Below are 19,428 nucleotides of genomic sequence, written 5' to 3'. Positions count from 1 at the left end.
CAAAGATTTGGCCAGCTAACTTCTAAAATTAACTAGACAAATCTTTTGACTGTCTATCTCATTACTAGTGGTAATACAGCAAATTCTATACCTGTAGCAGGGATTTCAATAACAAGGTTATTTCTTTTGCTTTCTTTTTCTGTTTTCCCTTTGGGATTGTTGTCACAAGCCTCAAGGTTGTCCGCCTCAGGAGATGGGGTGTTGATTTTCTGTGATTCTATTTTTAATACAATAAAAAAAAAGATTGAAATGTAAGTTTACACACAAAAGCTAAACATATAAAAGAACAAGAAAACTCTTATAATTTAACTTTAGACATAACTTCCATACTATCAATATAAATGGTTGACTTAGTTCCCCATCTCCTACATCCAAGTTCTACTGTTAATGTTATTGAAAACCTGACAGGAGATTGAGCAGAAGTTTTCTGATTTGTTGCAGTAGTGAGTAATGATTATCTACAAAATGGAGTCTGCAAAGAGGTTGATCTGCATATTTTGGTTACGGTAAAATAAGACCTATTTGTAGGGTATCAAGACAAACGTTAACTATCTGTTCCATCTAGCCCACGGAAATAATTCCGGTTACAGCCTACCATGGCTGCAGCATGCTACTCCTGGCCAGAAATGACTAATCAATGCTGGACCTTTAGGGGAGACCTCTCCCCTGATCCTCAGACTTTCAAGGCTCTGAAGGCAACCCCATCTGGACCAGGACCCTCAGTGTAGCGCTCAGGCTAAAGGGTTTGCCAACTCCTGGTCTATAAGATTCAAACTGTGTATTAACAAGCTTGACTCAAATTTAGGGCCCTTATAGACTAAGCATTTTTCTCATAGACCCAAAAGGGGCCAATGTAATAAGAGGCACGCTGAAAACGGATGCTCATATTGAGCGCCCATTTTCTTAATGTGCATGTAGCCACATCCCCTGGGCGCCCAATGCAGTATTTAAAGGAGGGGCTGCATATAAAAGGGCATGCTAGGGGATAATTGTGTGTCCGTAGCACTCAAATGCATTGGGCGCCTACAACTGCAAAGGGCACTCAATACAAGCGTCTATTTTTAACCCACTTCTTCAGGCCGATTTCTTTGTAGTTTTCCTGAGGTTTCTGAAAATACCCATAGCTAAGCGCCCCTTGCTATGAGCGTCTAAATTGTGCAGCCATAAGAAATTTTTATTTTTTAAATAAAGCCAATATACATTTATTTTTTCAACACTGCAAACATTAAATTTAAATATCACAATGATACTAAATAGGAAGACACAAAGAGGACCATATTTTTTTTATTTCTCTTGAGCCCTTGACTTGTGAATTGACTTTACTCCACCTCTGGGATCAGAATTAAATTTGTTGTATTAAAAAGTGTGTGTTGGGCACCCAGCAATTTCCTGCATCGGGGGTAACAGCTAATAGCCTCATCTACATGGAATTTTCATGTGATGGATGATATCGGCTATGCATTTGTTTGGGTGTGTGCTTTGGACACACTAATCTCCCTATTGCATTGGGTGTTAGACTAGTGTGTCCAAACCTGTGCATAGAGGGCCGGATTTTAAAAGTTCTATGTGCGTAAATCCAGTGGATAAATCCAGCACGTAAATCCAGGGGTTGCGCGCGCCGGGCCTATTTTATAAAGGCCCGGCGATGCACGTAAAACCCCGGGATACGTCTAAGTCCCGGGGCTTTAAAAAAAGGGGCGGTCCGGGGCCAGAGGCATTTCTTTGAAAATCTACCCCAGTCCCGTGTGCTAGGCTGGGTGTAGTTTATTGCATTGGTCGCAAAATGGGAAAAACCCTTTAGTATATCAGGTTTTTAGTGTCACTTCAAAAATAAATTGAAATTGAAATACATTTGTAACCCCTGGGCTGATAGTCCTGGGTAGGTTCCTCCAGAACCACATCTCAAACATAATCTGGATCACTATGAATGAAAATATGTTTAGTTTTTAATTTTTTAGGTTTAAAGTTTTTAATGTATGCACATAATATACAGATTTTTATTCTTTGTGAAAAATGTTTTCCCAGTAGCACTGTTTCAGTTTATATGAAAGTAATTAGTAACTGGTTAACCTCAAATGATCTGATATTAAATATAGGAAAAAAAATTGAACTTTTATGGCTAGGCCGAAAACTTTAGGGAGCTTTGCAATTTTTAGACTTTGCTGGGTCTTGGTGAGCTTGGAAGCCAGGAATTTAGGTATTATATTGGATTCTAGTTTAACAATGAAGCCACAATTGGCATGTTTATTTAGGAGTGGATTTTATAAACTGATGGTGCTGAGGCCATTTAAACAGATTTTGCCTAGAGAGATGTTTAGATCAGTATTGCAGGCAATGTTTTTTGGGCAACTTGATTATTCCAGTGAGTTATATGTTAGATTACCGCAATCTCCTGTTAGGGCTCTGCAGGTTCTCCAACATGCAACAGCAAGGGTTACAGGGATCATATTACTTCTGCAATGAAAGAATTGCAATGGCTTAATTTAGGAAATCAGTTCAAAATTTTAGTTAATGTGTGTAAACTATTGTTTATGGATAATCTTTGTTCACTAAGGAATATATTAAAGTGCTGACTAGGGCGCTGAGATCTTCCAAGGATGGTTTTTAATATTGCTTCCAATAAGGAATTATAGGTTACAAACAACAGATTTTAGGGCCTTTTCCTATGTGGTACCCACATTGTGGAATGCACTACCAATTGAGCTTCATATGGAATCAGGATTTTAAAAAAGAAACTAAAAGCACTGTATTGCACAGAAGCAATTTTGCAATTGTGATTGTTGTATTTTATTTGTTTAATATTTATGTTTGTATTTTATTAGTTATATACCATATTTTTCGCTCCATGAGATCCAATTTTTTTCCTCAAAAGTGGGGGGAAAATGTCTGTGTATCTTATGGAGTGAATATAAAAAATAAAAAAAAAACTAACTACAACCCCCACCCTCCTGAACCCCCCAAGACCTGCCAAAAGTCCCTGGTGGTCCAGCGGGGGTCCGGGAGCGATCTCCTGCACGTGGGCCGTCGGCTGCCAGTAATCAAAATGGCGCCGACGACCCTTTGCCCTTACTATGTCACAGGGGCTACCGGTGCCATTGGTCGGCCTCTGTGACATAGTAAGGGCAAAGGGCCGACGGCGCCATTTTGATTACTGGCAGCCGATGGCCCAAGTGCAGGTGATCGCTCCCGGACCCCCGCTGGACCACCAGGGACTTTTGGCAGGTCTTGGGGGGGGGGTCAGGAGGGTGGGGAGTTGTAGTTAATTACATTTAAAGTGTTGGGATGGGTTGTTTTTTTTTTCCCTACAGAACGAGAATGATGAAAGTTTTCTGATCTGGGGAGTGGCCGAAATGGCCCTTCCCAGACCCGAAAATGAAATGGGGACAAAAAACAATTTTATGCACTCCCCTAATTTGCTCCATAAGATGCACAGATGCCCGGGGACAGAGCCGGTTTAGCACACTATTTCTTTTTTTTTAATTTTTCCCCTCTGAATCCTAGGTGCGTCTTATGATCAGGTGCGCCTTTTGGAGCGAAAAATACAGTATATATTTGTGAGTTTATGAATATTATATTGTATCCCAAGCTGGACATAGGCTGGAAGTTGCAGGCTATTAAAAACAGTTAATTAAATAAATATCTGACTATGGAACCAGCACTAGTGCAGAGGACAGGGATCATCTGCTCTGAAATTTTTCATTGTCAGTGTTGATGTTTCCAGTGTAGAGGAAGGTTGCGGTAACTTTTGCACTAAGCCTTCTGTGGCAGCATGAGAAGATGCCTTTGGTGTGGAAGGAAGCTTTGGCGATTTCTATGCCAAACATTCTGCACTGGCATGAGATGATGCATTCAATGCTAAGGACTCTGTGCAGTGACTTCCAGAAAATGATGGCATTGATGGGGGGCCCTCCTTTATTCCTTTCTTTAATCTGAGCAGGAGGATGAAGATTTTTGCTTATGGTGCTTCAGGGACTTGGATCATTTTGTTTTTGATACTGGTCAAAGAAGCATGCTCTTGGAGGCTATAGGTATTACCAATTATTAGGCTTATTCAATTACCAATTATTAGGCTTTTCAATATTTGATAGTTAATGTGACTTTCAAGGCATACTTCACTTTCAGTGCATATCCAGCATGGATCCCTGCTTCAACGGCAGGGGAGAAGAAGAACTAATACTTCACACATATCCAGCATTGCTCTCTGCTTCAACGGCAGGGGAGAAGAAAAACTAATACTTCACGCATATCTCTGCTTCAACGGCAGAGAGCTATGCTGCCGCTTACCCAACTAATCAAACTTAACATTTCACTTGGAAGCAGCTCCATCACTGCTCTATATATGCTGGGGTAGATTTTCAAACCGCGCGATTTGGCGTACTTTTGCTGGCGCATCAGGCGCAAGCAAATGTACGTGGGATTTTAGTGGATACGCGCATAGCCGCGCATATCCGCTAAAATCCTGGATCGGCGCGCGCAAGGCTATCAATTCCGTATAGCCGGCGCGCGCCGAGCCGCGCAGCCTACCCCCATTCCCTCTGAGGCCGCTCCGAAATCGGAGCGGCCTCGGAGGGAACTTTCTTTTGCCCTCCCCTCACCTTCCCCTCCCTTCCCCTACCTAACCCACCCGCCCGGCCCTGTCTAAACCCCCCCCTTACCTTTGTCGGGGGATTTACGCCTCCCGGAGGGAGACGTAAATCCCCGCGCGCCAGCGGGCCGCTAGCGCGCCGGGACGCAACCTGGGGGCGGGTCCGGAGGGCGCGGCCACGCCCCCGGACCGCCCCGGGCCGCAGCCACGCCCCCGGGCCCGCCCCCGGAACGCTCCCGACACGCCCCGAAAACGCCGCACGGTTCGGGCCCGCCCCCGACACGCCCCCCTCAGAAAACCCCGGGACTTACGCGAGTCCCAGGGCTCTGCGCACGCCGGTAGGCCTATGTAAAATAGGCTCACCGGCGCGCAGGGCCCTGCTCGCCTAAATCCGCCCGGATTTGGGCGGATTTAGGCGAGCAGGGCTCTTAAAATCCGCCCCTAATAGTGGGGGTGAAAGGGAAGTAGAACCTAAGGGGTAGATTTTAAAAATTTGCGCGATCGCGTACTTTTGCTCGCCCACCAGGCGCAAACAAAAGTACGCTGGATTTTAAAAGATACGCGCGTATCTTATAAAATCTGGGGTCGGCGCGTGCAAGGGGGTGCACATTTGTGCAACTTGCACGCGCCGAGCCCAGCGCGCACTGCCTGTTCCCTCCCAGGCCGCTCCGATTTCGGAGCGGCCTGGGAGGGAACTTTCCTTCGCCCTCCCCCCACCTTCCCCTCCCTAACCCACCCCCCGGCCCTATCTAAACCCCCCCCTACCTTTCAGCAGGCGTAACTTTGCACACGCTGGCCGGCAGCCCAGCTCCGTGTTCTGGTCCAGATGCCGCGGTCACACCTCCGGAACACCCCCGGGCCGAAACCATGCCCGCGTCGCCGCCCCCGAAATGCCGCGTCACGCGCTTCGCCGCCCCCAAAACGCCGCATCACTCCGGCCATGCCCCCGACACACCCCTTTTAGAAAGCTCCGGGACTTACGCGCGTCCCAGGGCTTTAGGCGCGCCGGCGCGCGAGGGCCCTGCGCGCATAAATCCGGAAGGATTTACGCCCGCAGGGCTTTTAAAATCCGCCCCTTAGGTTACTAAGAGCCAAGAGAAACAGATAAGTATGAGAAAAAAGAAGTGTGAAGCTTGCTGGGCAGACTGGATGGACCGATTGGTCTTCTTCTGTCGTCATTTCTATGTTTCTATGTTTCCTCAAGCAGCATAATTTGCTGTATCATGATCTGGGCCTAGACACCTTAAGCAGAATTGATGAGGATCAGAACTTGCCATCTTATGTGTACATTTCCTACACAACTTTGAACAGTGTCTTACCAGACCTTGAACTCTCAGTAGACATTTTTCGAAAGGATACAAAGATTTGTGAGGAAAACAAAAAAATCTCTTTTTTTAGGTGGGGTACACATGACCACTAAAGAAGAAACTGAATGCAGAAGAAAATAAAAGTGATAAATGAAGAAAAATATGAAAATAGAGAGAGAGAGAGAGAGAGAGAGGGACATCCTTTCATATAAACAGAAGTAAAAGGACTGAAGGGGCTCACACAGTGGCAGCATGCTCAGAAAGACTTTTTAGTCTTTTTGGGCTCTAAGATAGCATGTTCTAAATTGGTGACTATGGTGATATCACCCACTTGTGTGGCTGGATTTGTACTGCTTATCCACAGGATAATTAGTTTATAACTTATGCCAACTTCCTGAATCAAGAAAAAAAAAACTTTATTTTTTTTGTTAAATTTCTGCATCCAAAAATAGTAAAAAAAAAATTATATTTACTCTTGTCCTTTTATTGTTAACTCTTTCGGAGACCAATTCAAATGAATAGGAAAAACAGAAGGTAAAATTAATAATCATCAGTTTAATTCTGGGTGCTTCTGTACAGGAGTATCTTTTTATTCCCCATAAGTTAGAAAATTAATTTGTGTCTTTGTATTCTGGATTTTTTTTTTTGGGGGGGGGGAGGGATTTTTAGCTTGCCTTCAAATGATGCTCAAGGAAACTTACAGCATTATTAGTATTCAGGTACAATAAGTCTTTACATGCCTCTCTTTCTCTACTCATTTATAAGTAAACTTGAGCACTACACAAAGAAGTTGAAAATCACAATAGAATAAAATGGAATGCACTATTTCATCTTCTGTATGGAAATACTCCCATTAAAATCTATAGTAAATAGGGGGCACTACTAAGCGCATATGGTGGCGGTTGCTCTTTGCTTGGCATGATGGTATATAAAAAAATGACCTAAATAAATAAACAAACCCCAGCATTTTCCCCACTATTCATGCTTCTCCTCACCTTTGATTCCTATACTATCTGAAGTGTATCATTTTAAATTTATGATGGGATCCAAGAGAACTTGAAATCTGAGTGAGAAACTGAGTCAAATTACAGATTACTACAGGAAGAGTGGCAAAACCAGCAATCCAGGTGCCATGTGGGCTGATATCATGGTGGGAGGTAGGCCGCTGGGGACTATGGAACCAGACTTGCAAAGTGGTCACGATTTATTGCAATTAAGAGCTTTGTGTGATGAAGATAATGATAAAGTGGTCAAATTATCTGGAGTAGAGAAGCCTGAGCAAAGAGTCTCTGATCTGGAGGAGCGGGAATCGGGGGTGGCCAACTCCCTATCAGAACTGCAGAAAAAAGTGGCTGACCTGCAAGGGAAAATAGATCCCGTCAGAGCAATGTCCAAGTTTTATGGATCCTTGAAGTTTCAGAAGGGACTACTATTTTTTTGTTTGAGAAGCAACTACTGCAAGATCTGTTAAACCTGATTGAGCCAACCCTGGAGCTTCTAATGGATCGGGTGTACAGGTCACCGGGTTTGTAGAGAAGGGGTGATGGTAGGCCTTGGCTTGTCCTAATCAAATTACATTCCTTTCAAATCAAAGAAAGGGTGGTGAGGAGAGCCAGAGAATTGAGCCATTTGCAATACCAGAACCATTGGATTTATTTCTTTCTGGATTACATACAATATGGATAGCATATGGAAATGGGCGGCAAATGCATTTAATGTACCCTGCAAAGCTTTCTAGTCATCTTAATGGAGAATGGAAATATTTTTTCTTGGCTGGCAGTACCAAAATATTTTTTCAGAAGTGGGCTGAATCTTCTCACATGAACACAAAAGGCACACACTTTGTGCAGCCTTGATCTCATCTGGGCATTCTACTGTGAATGGGAGCATTACTGCTCGAAAATTGGCGAATTCAGGTCTCACTCCCCGAATCTGTTTAAGGATACGGAGAATCAAATTTATTTATTTATTTATTTATTTAACAACTTTTAATATACCGACGTTCGTGAGGCACATCACGCCGGTTTACAAGTAACTCAGTTAAAGGAGGAAATTACAATGAACAGGGGGCCGGGGGATGGGAGCAGGCCAGAAAGGGGGGGGGGGGGGGAAGGGAGACAGGAAGAAGAGAGGGAAAGATAGGTAGCATGAGTGAGAGTATAAAAAAACAACCGTTAACATAAGAAATAAAAGGAACTTATTTACAGAAAAAAAGGAATATTTACATTAGTGACAATTAGCATAGGATTGATTATATCGGACTAAATTGAACAATTTTGTAGAATTGTAGGAAGATAAAGGGGGAAGGGCGGGCAAGGAGAGGCGAAGGGGAAAGCCTTGGGAGGGGGGGAAAAGCCTAAGGAGGGGGGAAAAAAAATGCTGGCTTCAGAAGAATCAGGCAGGAAGACAGATGCAATTTCAGCTTCTGAGAGTTTAAACATGGTTACAGAATACAGTTGATGAACTCTATGTATTTCCGATGGGCTAAAACAGATTGATTTCATTTTTGTTTCTACTTTTTTTGCTACAGAGTTAAATTTGGTATGGCTTCACTTTTAGACTTTAAGGTTGTTCAATGACTAATAGACATTTTTTTGTGAGACTTCGGATACCAATTATATGCGGTTTCTTACCTTTTAGATTTTTGAAGTAGAGATCATTCTTGTGTCTCTCTTTTGAGCCAGTAATTTTCTTCTTATGATCTGGTGGGAAATGTGCAGTAATGAAGTGCCCATTAAGGCTTCAGTATCATTTTGTGTGCTGTGGATTATACTGGGGGGAGCTAAAGTCTGCCAGTTTTATGAGTGAGGGGTGGGATTGAAGGGGGCTGGGTGCGGGGCAGGGAAGTTGGGATGGGTTGAGATTTGGGTAAAATGAATGGGAGAGTTGAGTTTCTCAAGTTGTTGAAATGGTTTTCTATGTAGCAGGGGTTGTAGAGGAAAATTAGCTTCTGTGTTTCTCAACTTCTTTATTGTGGGGTAAGATGAATGCTATATGCTTATGTTCTTGGAATGTAAAAGGATTAAATCATCTGGTTAAGAGGAAGAAAGTAATCCACAGACTTCACAAATTTAATGTGAATATTATCTTCCTCCAGAAACGCATTGGCCAGACAATGTGAATTGTTGTCTTAGAGCTAAGTTGGTTGCGGGATGTTTTTCTGCATCTTTTCAGGGGAAAAAGAAGAGAGGGGTGGTAATTCTTTCTTGTTTTTAAATTTAATCTTTATTAATTAAATTATTTACATCAAATGAAATATCTAAGCACTCATGAAAGAAAAAAAGAAGAAAATATTATATGCTACATAATAAATCATTTTCAAGCTTACTTAAAAAAAGAAAATAGGGGGTATGAAAAATAAAACAAAAATAAAATGGGAAAAGGAGCTAACTTTAACTTCTTAGACCTTCTACTCTGCTAACAATCTTGGGGAGGGGGGGGGGGGTGTCATTTATCAAATTGTATTAGGGCATTATCGCAGGCAATAGGGCCCCAATGCCCGCGATAACACCATAATGCATGCGCTAAATATCGCATCGTGAAATGCGCATGCCAATTTGAAAAATGTATTCAAGTGGTATGAGTTTGGGCGGAATAAATGGAAATGAGGGCTGTTTAATGCTGTGTGCGATAATGTAATGTAAGTTAACAAGAAACTAGAGGGGAGTGGAGTAGATGTAACTCCATTTACAGTAGAGAATGTATGGGAAGAGCTGGGGAAATTGAAAGTGGACAAAGCCATGGGGCCTGATGAGGTTCATCCCAGGATACTGAGGGAGCTCAGAGATGAGCTGACGGGTCCACTGTGTGACCTGTTCAATAGATCCTTAGAAACGGGAGTGGTGCCGAGTAATTGGAGGAGAGCGGTGGTGGTCCCGCTTCACAAGAGTGGGAACAGAGAAGAGGCTGGTAACTACAGACTGGTCAGCCTCACCTCAGTGGTGGGAAAAGTAATGGAATCACTGTTGAAAGAAAGAATAGTGAACTATCTACGGTTGCGAGAATTGCTGGACCAGAGGCAGCATGGATTCACCAGGGGAAGATCCTGTCAGACAAATCTGATTGACTTTTTTGACTGGGTAACCAAGGAATTGGATCAAGGAAGAGCACTCGATGTCATCTACTTGGATTTCAGCAAGGCTTTTGATACGGTCCCACACAGAAGACTAGTGAATAAAATGAGAAGCTTAGGAGTGCATGCTGAGGTGGTGACTTAAACAATGTGTGATGGTAAATGGAGCTTACTCTGAAGAGAGAGCAGTGTTAAGTGGAGTGCCGCAGGGATCGGTGTTGGGACCGGTCCTGTTCAATATCTTTGTGAGCGACATTGCGGATGGGATAGAAGGTAAGGTTTATCTTTTTGCGGATGACACTAAGATCTGCAACAGAGTGGACACGCCGGAAGGAGTGGAAAGAATGAGATGGGATTTAAGGAAGCTGGAAGAATGGTCGAAGATATGGCAGCTGAGATTCAATGCCAAGAAGTGCAGAGTCATGCACATGGGGTGTGGAAATCCGAAAGAACTGTATTCGATGGGGGGAGAAGGGCTGATATGTATGGAGCAGGAGAGAGACTTTGGGGTGATAGTCTCTAATGATCTGAAGTCAGCGAAACAATGTGACAAGGTGATAGCTAAAGCCAGAAGAATGCTGGGCTGCATAGAGAGAGGAATATCGAGTAAGAAAAGGGAAGTGATTATCCCCTTGTACAGGTCCTTGGTGAGGCCTCACATGGAGTACTGTGTTCAGTTCTGGAGACCGTATCTCTGAAGGGACAGAGACAGGATGGAGGCGGTCCAGAGAAGGGCGACCAAAAAGGTGGAGGGTCTTCATCGAATGACTTATGATGAGAGATTGAAGAATCTAAGTATGTACACCCTAGAGGAAAGGAAGAGCAGGGGTGATATGATTCAAACTTTCAGATACTTGAAAGGTTTTAATGATCCAAAGACAATGACAAACCTTTTCCATTGCAAAAAAATCAGCAGAACCAGGGGTCACGATTTAAAACTCCAGGGAGGAAGACTCAGAACTAATGTCAGGAAGTATTTCTTCACGGAGAGGGTGGTGGATGCCTGGAATGCCCTTCCGGAGGAAGTGGTGAAGACCAAAACTGTGAAGGATTTCAAAGGGGAGTGGGATAAACACTGTGGATCCATAAAGTCTAGAGGATGTGAATGAATGAAGAGAAGTGGCAAGGGGGTGGCTTGCTTGCGGGAATGACAGCTACTACCTAGAGATTAATATCCTTATTCAATAAACATACACACAGTTAATGCAACTCCAACATTGCTCTATGCTTCAACGGCAAGAGGAAATGTGGAAAAAAGGATTTGCATCCAGAAAAAAGCAGGGGAGTAGCTTGCTTGTTATGGCGGTTACTACCCCAAACCAAATAAGCCTGATACTTCACTTTCAATGCACATCCAGCATAGCTCTCTGCTTCAACGGCAGAGAGAATGAAGAAAAGATGATTTATTTTCAGCATTAACCAACAAGGAATGAATTACATAGTCTGGGTAAACAAATAAGTATGGGTGTAGCTTGCTTGTTACGGCGGCTACTACCCCGAATCAATTAAGCATGATACTTCACTTGGAATATATATCCAGTGCAGCTCACAGCTTCAACAACAGGGGGGGATGAAGTAAAGAGGATTTATATTCAGACAACCAACAAGGACTGAATTGCACAGGCAGGGTAAACAAAAGGGAGTAGCTTGCTTATTACGGCGGTTACTACCCCAAACCAATTAGCTAGATACTTCACTTAGATGCAGCTCCAGCATTGCTGTCTGTATCGATGGTAGGGGTGGAAGGGAATTGGAACCAAAAAGTTACCAATAAGGGCCCTGACCTCAGCGGTCAGAGTAACAGATAAGTAGAGTCCGATGAACAGTCCGAGTCGAGGTAAGTAGAAGAGCTGGGAAGATGGAGACTATCCAGAAGTCGTGGCAGGCGGCAGCGGTGCAAGAAGAGGAGCCAGGCCAGAGGTCAGGGCAGGCAGAAGACTGGTGAAGCTGGAGAAAGAGCCAAGGGTCAGGACAGGCAGCAGACAGGGAATACCAAGAACCAAGCCGAAGTCAGAAACCAAGGAGTCAAACCGAAGCAGGATCAGGAGCTGGAGTGGGATCACGGAAGCAGGAGCAGAGCTGGAACAGGATCACGGAAGCAGGAACACATGGGCAGGAACTGGATCACGGAGGCAGGAACACGGAGGGACATCATCTAGCACTCAAAGAGTCGACCTGTTGGCAAGGCAGTGAATGCTGGTCTGAGCTGGGCTTAAATAGCCCAGGAGTCTGACATCATCTTCGGGGGCCGGGCTGAGGTTTCCCGCCGCAGCCCCTTTAAATTCTGGGCTGGTGCGCGCGCCTAAGGGGCAGAGCCAGACGAGGAAGTCGGCAGCATCTCCTTCATGGGGAGGACTCTGCGGGAAGGCCCCATTGCGGTCCGGAGCAGAGCGGGAAAGGCTGCGGCAAGTACCGGAGAGTGCCAGGAGGTGAGGGGGGACCCGGCCGTGGTTCCCAACAATAATACCTTGCATTGTGTTTATTGTTTATAGCTGTAGTACCATGAGAGTATCTCACTGTTTCTTGATAAGCCTTGTTTCCTCTCTTGAAGTTGTTTAATAAAAAGTTAATAAAAAAAAAATCTCTAGCAAATAGTTTTGTGAAAATTGCCATGAAATGGAAACTTTACTTTCCATACAAACTTACTTTAATTACGCAGAGAAAAACAAGGAGAAATAGACTGAATTAAGAGCACAAATTTGAACTCAGCAGTGTATCTAAACCTCCTTCACATTTTTATAGATTCTCTTCTTCCTCCCAACCCACCACACACCTCCTTCTATTAGTACAGTGTCCTGTACTTAGAAAGTGAGTGTGAATAAAATGAAAACTTGTTTTACACATTGAGACATTCTAATTAGTGATCACTAGATGGTAATCTCTGTTTTTATTCTAAGTATATTCTGATTATACATAACTGTTTTCAGGAAGCATTTGCTTGCTTTGCAGGAATAGTAAATAACAGGAGAACAGAATTTTAAAAAATATTCATTCAGCAGCCAGGTAAAAATAAAAGAATGCATTCAGTAAACTCGTTAAAGTGACGACCAAATTAAGGACTAAGATCAGATACAGTACATTTACAGGAGCAATAAAAATGACTACCATTTGTTTACAACATTTCTAGCTAAAAAGCAAGTAGGTGACCTTGTAGCAATTTGTAGATCAAATGGCAAATGCATTTGAGAACCATATTTTCTGCAGTTGCACTGAGAAGGGGTTTGGCCACTCAAAATTCTTAACTGAAATTGTAAACCTGAGGGAGATTCAACTTGGACATTCAAGCAGTTATGTCTGAAACTAATAAACGAATGATGTGCACCACTAAGGAGGGAACCTTCCTTCATTGTTTCTGGGTGACTTGATTGCTGGCATCTGCTATGTAATCATAAATTACTTATCTAAAATTATTCATTGTTCCCTGGCAAAATTCAAAGAAGTATGTACAGTAAATGACTTGAAATATGCAGCTGTTAAGGGACAAAAATAATAAATTGCTCCAGCATTATTAATGGCTAGGAAATCCATATTAGCAAATTGACATGAGTGTATCCCTTCTTTCCCGACATTTTGAAACTTACAGATGATAGGATGATGAAGATGAAAAGGTTGATAACTGTCATGATGGATTTGCAAGCTATTGTCGGCTTTGCTCAAATCTGAAAACTTTACCAGACTTTATTCTTCTGTCATGTCCCTACACTAATGAGGGTGTCACTATCAAGCTTCTAGAATGCAATGCAACCCAGTGCGCTCCGAGTTCATGTGTGTGTGGAAGGGAGGTGAGGCAACACAGAAGTCTCTCCAGGGTCCTTAGTCTTGCAAATTAGTATCAGTCTTGAATAAATTACTCACAGGGAGGATAATTTTCAAATAACTCCATGCAGCCCCATATATATGTGTATTTGGCTGTCTAGAGATCTACTACAATATTTTATAACTTGCACATATCAGTTATGCACAGATTATAAAGTACACATATGTCTACTCCTAAATATAAGTGTGAATATTTGATTACACACAAATATTTGCAATGCATGGAAAACATGTACATTTTCTATTTTATAAACATACACATATATGTTTTACATGCAAACCCCCCCCAAAAAACTATGCGTACGTAAAACCCTGATTAACACGCGGAAGTCAGTATATTGAAATCAACAGTTTGCTGATATCTCCATCAGTTCACCCAGTCCTTCTCCAATTCATGGACATCCTCCTAGTTCTTCACCTTGAACTTGCCCAGTTTGCCCAGACCTCCCAGGAAACCAGCAACAGCCAACCAGCAGCAGACAACAAACAAGTCTGATATAAATTGCGCAAGATAATTGTTCAAATAAGTTGCCAAATGTACTCGTGTAAATCTCTTATAAAATAGCAACATACATGCATTCCTCTTAGCTCCACCCCAGAACACCCCTAGACTTCCCCTTTTTTTGTATGTAAATGTGTGCATAAAACCAAAATGCATGCAAATTTTTGATGTTTATAAAATAGCATATATTTTACACATATTACTCCTTTTTTTACATGCGTAACTCCTTTGAAAATTCACTCCATAGTGATTTGGTGTTTCAACAAAAGAAAAAACGTACTTAAATAAAATTGTTAAAGTGATGATAGTTTGATAAATGTATAGTATTGGGAGATGAATACTATTTCATTATAAGGAAGCAATCAACTTATACCTTTGCAAAAACCCTTCCTTGCTTTAATAGAATTACTTCTCTAAGTAAATAATCATAGGGTCCCCCTACTTTTCTGGGAACATCCCTGCGCCTGTACTCCAAAGGCGAAGTTTCACTCTGTTCTTGCTCTGTCTCCTCTGAGTCCTCTAAATGTAAATACCAAGTTGGTTCTATCTCTTCTAGCTACCCAAGATAATTATGATACCTGGTACAGGAATTGGATTAATTCATGTAAAACTGCTCTCTCAGCAACAATCTCTCAGAGGGCTCTGTACAATTTCCAGACCCTGTTCTGCCAAACATATACTAGCTCTCAAAAAAACAAAAATATAGGAAAATAGAAATTGTATGTCTCTATCTATTTCCCAACTCCTTATCCTCTAGAGATTGCCAGACTCATGGATCTTGGGACAACAGCTCCTGCTCAACACACAGCAACACTTGTCTTCTTCTGTATTTCTCTCAACTATCCTACTCTATAGAATTCTCTATAGGAGACTATTAAAAAACCCAGGAATGCACCATTAGAGTATACCCTATAGGGGATGCTTGAGAAATGGTATCATTTCACTGCCAATTTTTCCAATTGCAGTTAGATACATTTTCAAAGGGCTTAATTGACTAATTTTGGGAGTTTAGAGCCTAAATTGGCCCCTTCAAAAATTGACTACAGCTGAGTTTGACGTCAAAATGTAGGTTCCTAAAAAAAATGGGTGGCTACAGGCATGGATTTAGGGTAAGTAAAAATGTTAGAAGCTTAGTGCTGATTTTCATCATGAACACCTAACTCAGGGCTAGATTCATCAAACTATTGCATGCAATAGGGATGTGTTTTATGGTAATAGCCTATTTATTGCAATGTGTGCTATCTTAGCCACAGGTATTACCACAGAGTGCAATAACATTTTTGCACTTTGTGGTAATACCACAGAGAGAGAGAGAGAGAGAAAGAGAAAGAGAGAGAGAAAGACTAGCTATAAGGCCTGTCTAATAGTTAGGTATTTATATCTCTATAGGAGCCCACCTAATAACTCGAGGTGAGGTTTAGGTAGTAGTGTAGGGGATAGGGGCCACTTTAAATGCAGAGTGAGACGTACGAACAGAACAGTACACTCTAGTGAAGATTTGATGTCCTTTGGAGTGAGGAAACTCCCACAAAGATGATTTGTACAATGTTCTCTCAACCTAGCTTGATGGACTCTCAACCTGGGTAACATCTTTGTGGAAGTTACCTCACTCCGAAGGACATCAAATCTTCACAAGAGTGTATTGTTCTCTCTCTCTCTCACACATGATCTGGCCATATTACACAGCTTAACACCAATGAAAAAGTTATAGTTAAAACTGTGTGATATGGCTTTGCAAAGCCAGCCCACTTTGACAGAACCCCTCCCCCTTTTCCAAATTAGCATCACACCATGTGTTATGGTGCTTTTCATGTGCAAAAAGGCCATAATGTGAGTTGGAAAATAAGCTCCAAAATTTAAGAGAATGAATAGCAGACAAATTTAGGATCCAAAATGTAGGTGAATATTTAGTATCCCAAGTTTGACTGAAAATAGGTATCTAAACTTAAGGGCACAATATGTTCAGTAAGATGGTAGGCTCCTAACTTAGGGGCTCAATAGTCAGCAAGATGGAGAGCAGATAAGATATCCAGATAAAGTTAGTTGGATAACTTGTTTTAGATTGTAAGATGTCAACTTTGTCATTATCATTTGTTGTCATGTACTGACATTGAATCTGAAAGAATAAAAAATAATTTAAACAAAATTATTAAGATCTCCTGATAGATTTCTTCCTAGAAGACAGAAGGGCTTGAAACACATTCTCAGAGAGTCCAAGTATTACATACTTTTCAACATCCAGGCTGTAAGGGGCAGAGCCTGGGTGTTGAGGTGAAGCAACCACTAGTTCTGATTTATTACAGTTGGTGAACATCCCAGCCTAACTTGTTTCAAGAGAGAAACACATTTGTCTTGGCCAAAAGAAAGCTATGAAAATTATAGTTACCTTGTTCCTTCTGAGTTTTACTAAAGTTTGGCTATTAGGAATATGAGAAGCTAAGTATACAGGAGGCCTTTTCACCCCTACCTCCATAACAGAGGAGAATACGTCAGCTGCAAGCCTGCCTTTTGATTCCTCCTGGACCAGAAAACTACTATTTTGCTGTTCAAGACTTTTGCAAGCCGGTCTACCTCAGGCATGCCCTACTTTGTGTATGGAGGAATAGCCAAATGGTTAGAGTGGTGGGCTAAAAACAGGGAAGCCTGGTTGCCAATTCTTGTATCTGGGCAAATCACTTCACCATTCATTTTCTCAGGTACAAACATAGCATATATTATTAAACTAAGTTAGGCATTTATCACATAGTAAATGCCTACTGTGTCAATATTGCATATTTTACTCAAAACAATATGGGTATGAGCTGCTTTGCATGCATAAATGTTCCTCTTTGCTGTACTACACTAGAGAACGTGGCAGATTGGCTACTGGCACCATCAACTCCCCATCACTGCTAAATGAACTTTCATGGGGAAAAGTGATCTTCAGGTTTATTTTTTTACCTTATTTAGATGTTTATATTCTACAACACTTCAAAGCAGATTATATTCAGGTACTGTAAGTATTTCCCTATCCCCAGAGGGCTTATAATCTAAGTTTGTACCTGAGGCAATGGAGGGTAAAGTAACTTACCCAAGGTCAGAAAGAGCCATAGTGACATTCAAACCCTAGTCTCCTACTTCATAGCTCATTGCTCTATCCATTAGGCTACCCCTCCAGAGCAATCAGCACCCCCCTGGAAGAAAGTTTGGATCATCATCATTGGAATATTTCTCTAATAATGAATCACTGCAGACATGCAGTTCCACTTTCTCACTTTCTTCCCTCTCTGGACTAGAAAAAATATATAATGGCACAATAAGTGTAAGAAATAGGATACCATTCAGCTCCACACCAATTTCCCCAATGAAAAACTTAAAACTTGACATGGTTAATGAGGGTCAGACAAATGCTTCATTGTTAAATACTTACATACACAACCTACCTGCATGTGGACTCTCCTCTGTAACTTTTGCCTCAGACTTCACAGCAATTTGTTTGGATCTCAGCATAATAAAGTTGCTCAGCAGGTCTAAATTATCTTCATGTCCTTTAGTCAGACTGGAGGAAGTTTTCTGGGATCTGGATGAACAGGAAAGTTCACTGTACATGTTCGTAGTTGGTACTCCTTCCTCTTTCTTCTCTTGATCTGGCAAAATCATTAACTTCTCTGCCTTTCTCTGCTCCTTCACTTCTCTGATTCTGCCAACTGCTGTGCATGTATCAAGAAGGGCAGCATGGGTTTGTGTAGAAGATGGAGAGTACTCCATCATTTTCTTAGGAGGAGAGGAATGAGAGACTATGTGTCTTCCGCTGGCCAAAAGACAGCTTTCGTTTGTAAGAAAGGCTTTCTCTTCTCGCCATTCTGAAAAAAATAAACAAACTAAGAAATAAAATGCTCATCAATAATAAATCTATTATAATTACATTCAATTAGTAGTCTGGGTTTTGTTATCAACTCTACTAAAGTGGTGCTTGTTTAATTTATTCTTGATAAAGAGAATTCTGAGGTGCAACTCTATGAACAGTGAATCTAAGTTATATATCATGGGCCCAATATTCAAAGCGTGTTCAGCACTATTTAGCTGGATAAACGGGACTTATGCGGCTAAATAGCAGCCGCTGAATATGCACCTACGATCAGAAGCTGCCGCTTAACCATATAAGTCTCTTATATGAATAAAAGTTACACGAACAAAAAGTAGGCATGTACTGGGCAGATCCGGGCAGAGCGAATTAGCCATATAACTTATACGCTAACTACCAATATTCGGAATTAGATGCATAAGTGTACATTTAAGTTTAGGCGCCCCCATAGAGCAGGTCTAGACTTGGCCAGGTAGTCTTATCCGGATAAGTGCACACATATATGCATATATTCAGCAGCTTTGCCGTGCTGCTGAATATACATTGTCAATGTAATTATCCAGATTAGTCATATCTGGCTAAGGCCTAGAATCATCAAAAATGCTATAAATATAGCAGAAATAGTGCCTATGTTAAAAAATGGGTGTGTTTAAGATAATTTCCTGTGTTCCGCATCGAATAGGCAATTTTCACGAAGTGCGATATGTTATCACGTTGCTCGTTGTATCAGCACATTGTCCATCATTTTATGCGGTGCACATTGATTTATGCATGGCGTGTTATTTTTCTGGTTTACATATATCAGCTTCCTCTCTTTGAGGGTGTGACAGGTATTTGGAGACAGAAGAAGAGAGTAAGTGAGTTGGTGGTAGTTGGTTGGAGGTATTTAATGAGTTCTGAGTGAGGTGTCCTGTAGCTTGTTTCTCATTTGTTTCCCTTTCCTTGTCTATTGTCTTGATCTGTGTGAAAGGTTTGGTTAGTTAGTCCTATTTGTCTGACAGTCTTTGCATTTGGAGGTGGGGTGGTGAGGCATAGGAGGAGTGGTGAGGCATGGCAGTGAGGCATGGTGTGATGCAGAGGAGGAGTGGTGAGGCGTGGTGGTGAGGCAGAGGAGTGGTGAGGCATGGTGGTGAGGCAAAGAAGTGGGAGGCATGGTGATGTTGAGTGGAGAGGATGGGGCATGAGAGGCATGGGGAGAGAAGAGAGGACAAGCATCAGGAGAGGAGGGAGGAGAGACGGAGGAAGGATAAGGGCAGGAGTGCTAGGTGGAGGAGTAGGAGTAGGGACAGGAACAAGAGTAGA

The 19,428-nt window shown here is 42.1% G+C and overlaps 1 protein-coding gene across 1 annotated transcript in view; it reads right to left on the bottom strand.

Moving 5' to 3' along the window:
- Positions 1–19,428, bottom strand: part of LOC115099074 (protein shortage in chiasmata 1 ortholog-like) — a 131,390-nt gene that overhangs the window by 35,224 nt on the left and 76,738 nt on the right. The window contains exons 5-6 of the mRNA XM_029616383.1: positions 17,705–18,124; positions 92–217 (exon numbers count right to left, since the gene is read on the bottom strand). Coding sequence (XP_029472243.1) covers positions 92–217; positions 17,705–18,124 — 546 coding nt within the window. The remainder of the gene's footprint in view (positions 1–91; positions 218–17,704; positions 18,125–19,428) is intronic.

The sequence above is a fragment of the Rhinatrema bivittatum genome, chromosome 1, assembly GCF_901001135.1.
Source record: "Rhinatrema bivittatum chromosome 1, aRhiBiv1.1, whole genome shotgun sequence".
Lineage (NCBI taxonomy): Eukaryota > Metazoa > Chordata > Amphibia > Gymnophiona > Rhinatrematidae > Rhinatrema > Rhinatrema bivittatum.
Note: the sequence above shows the minus strand (reverse complement) of the source record. Positions and strands in the feature narration are given on the sequence as shown.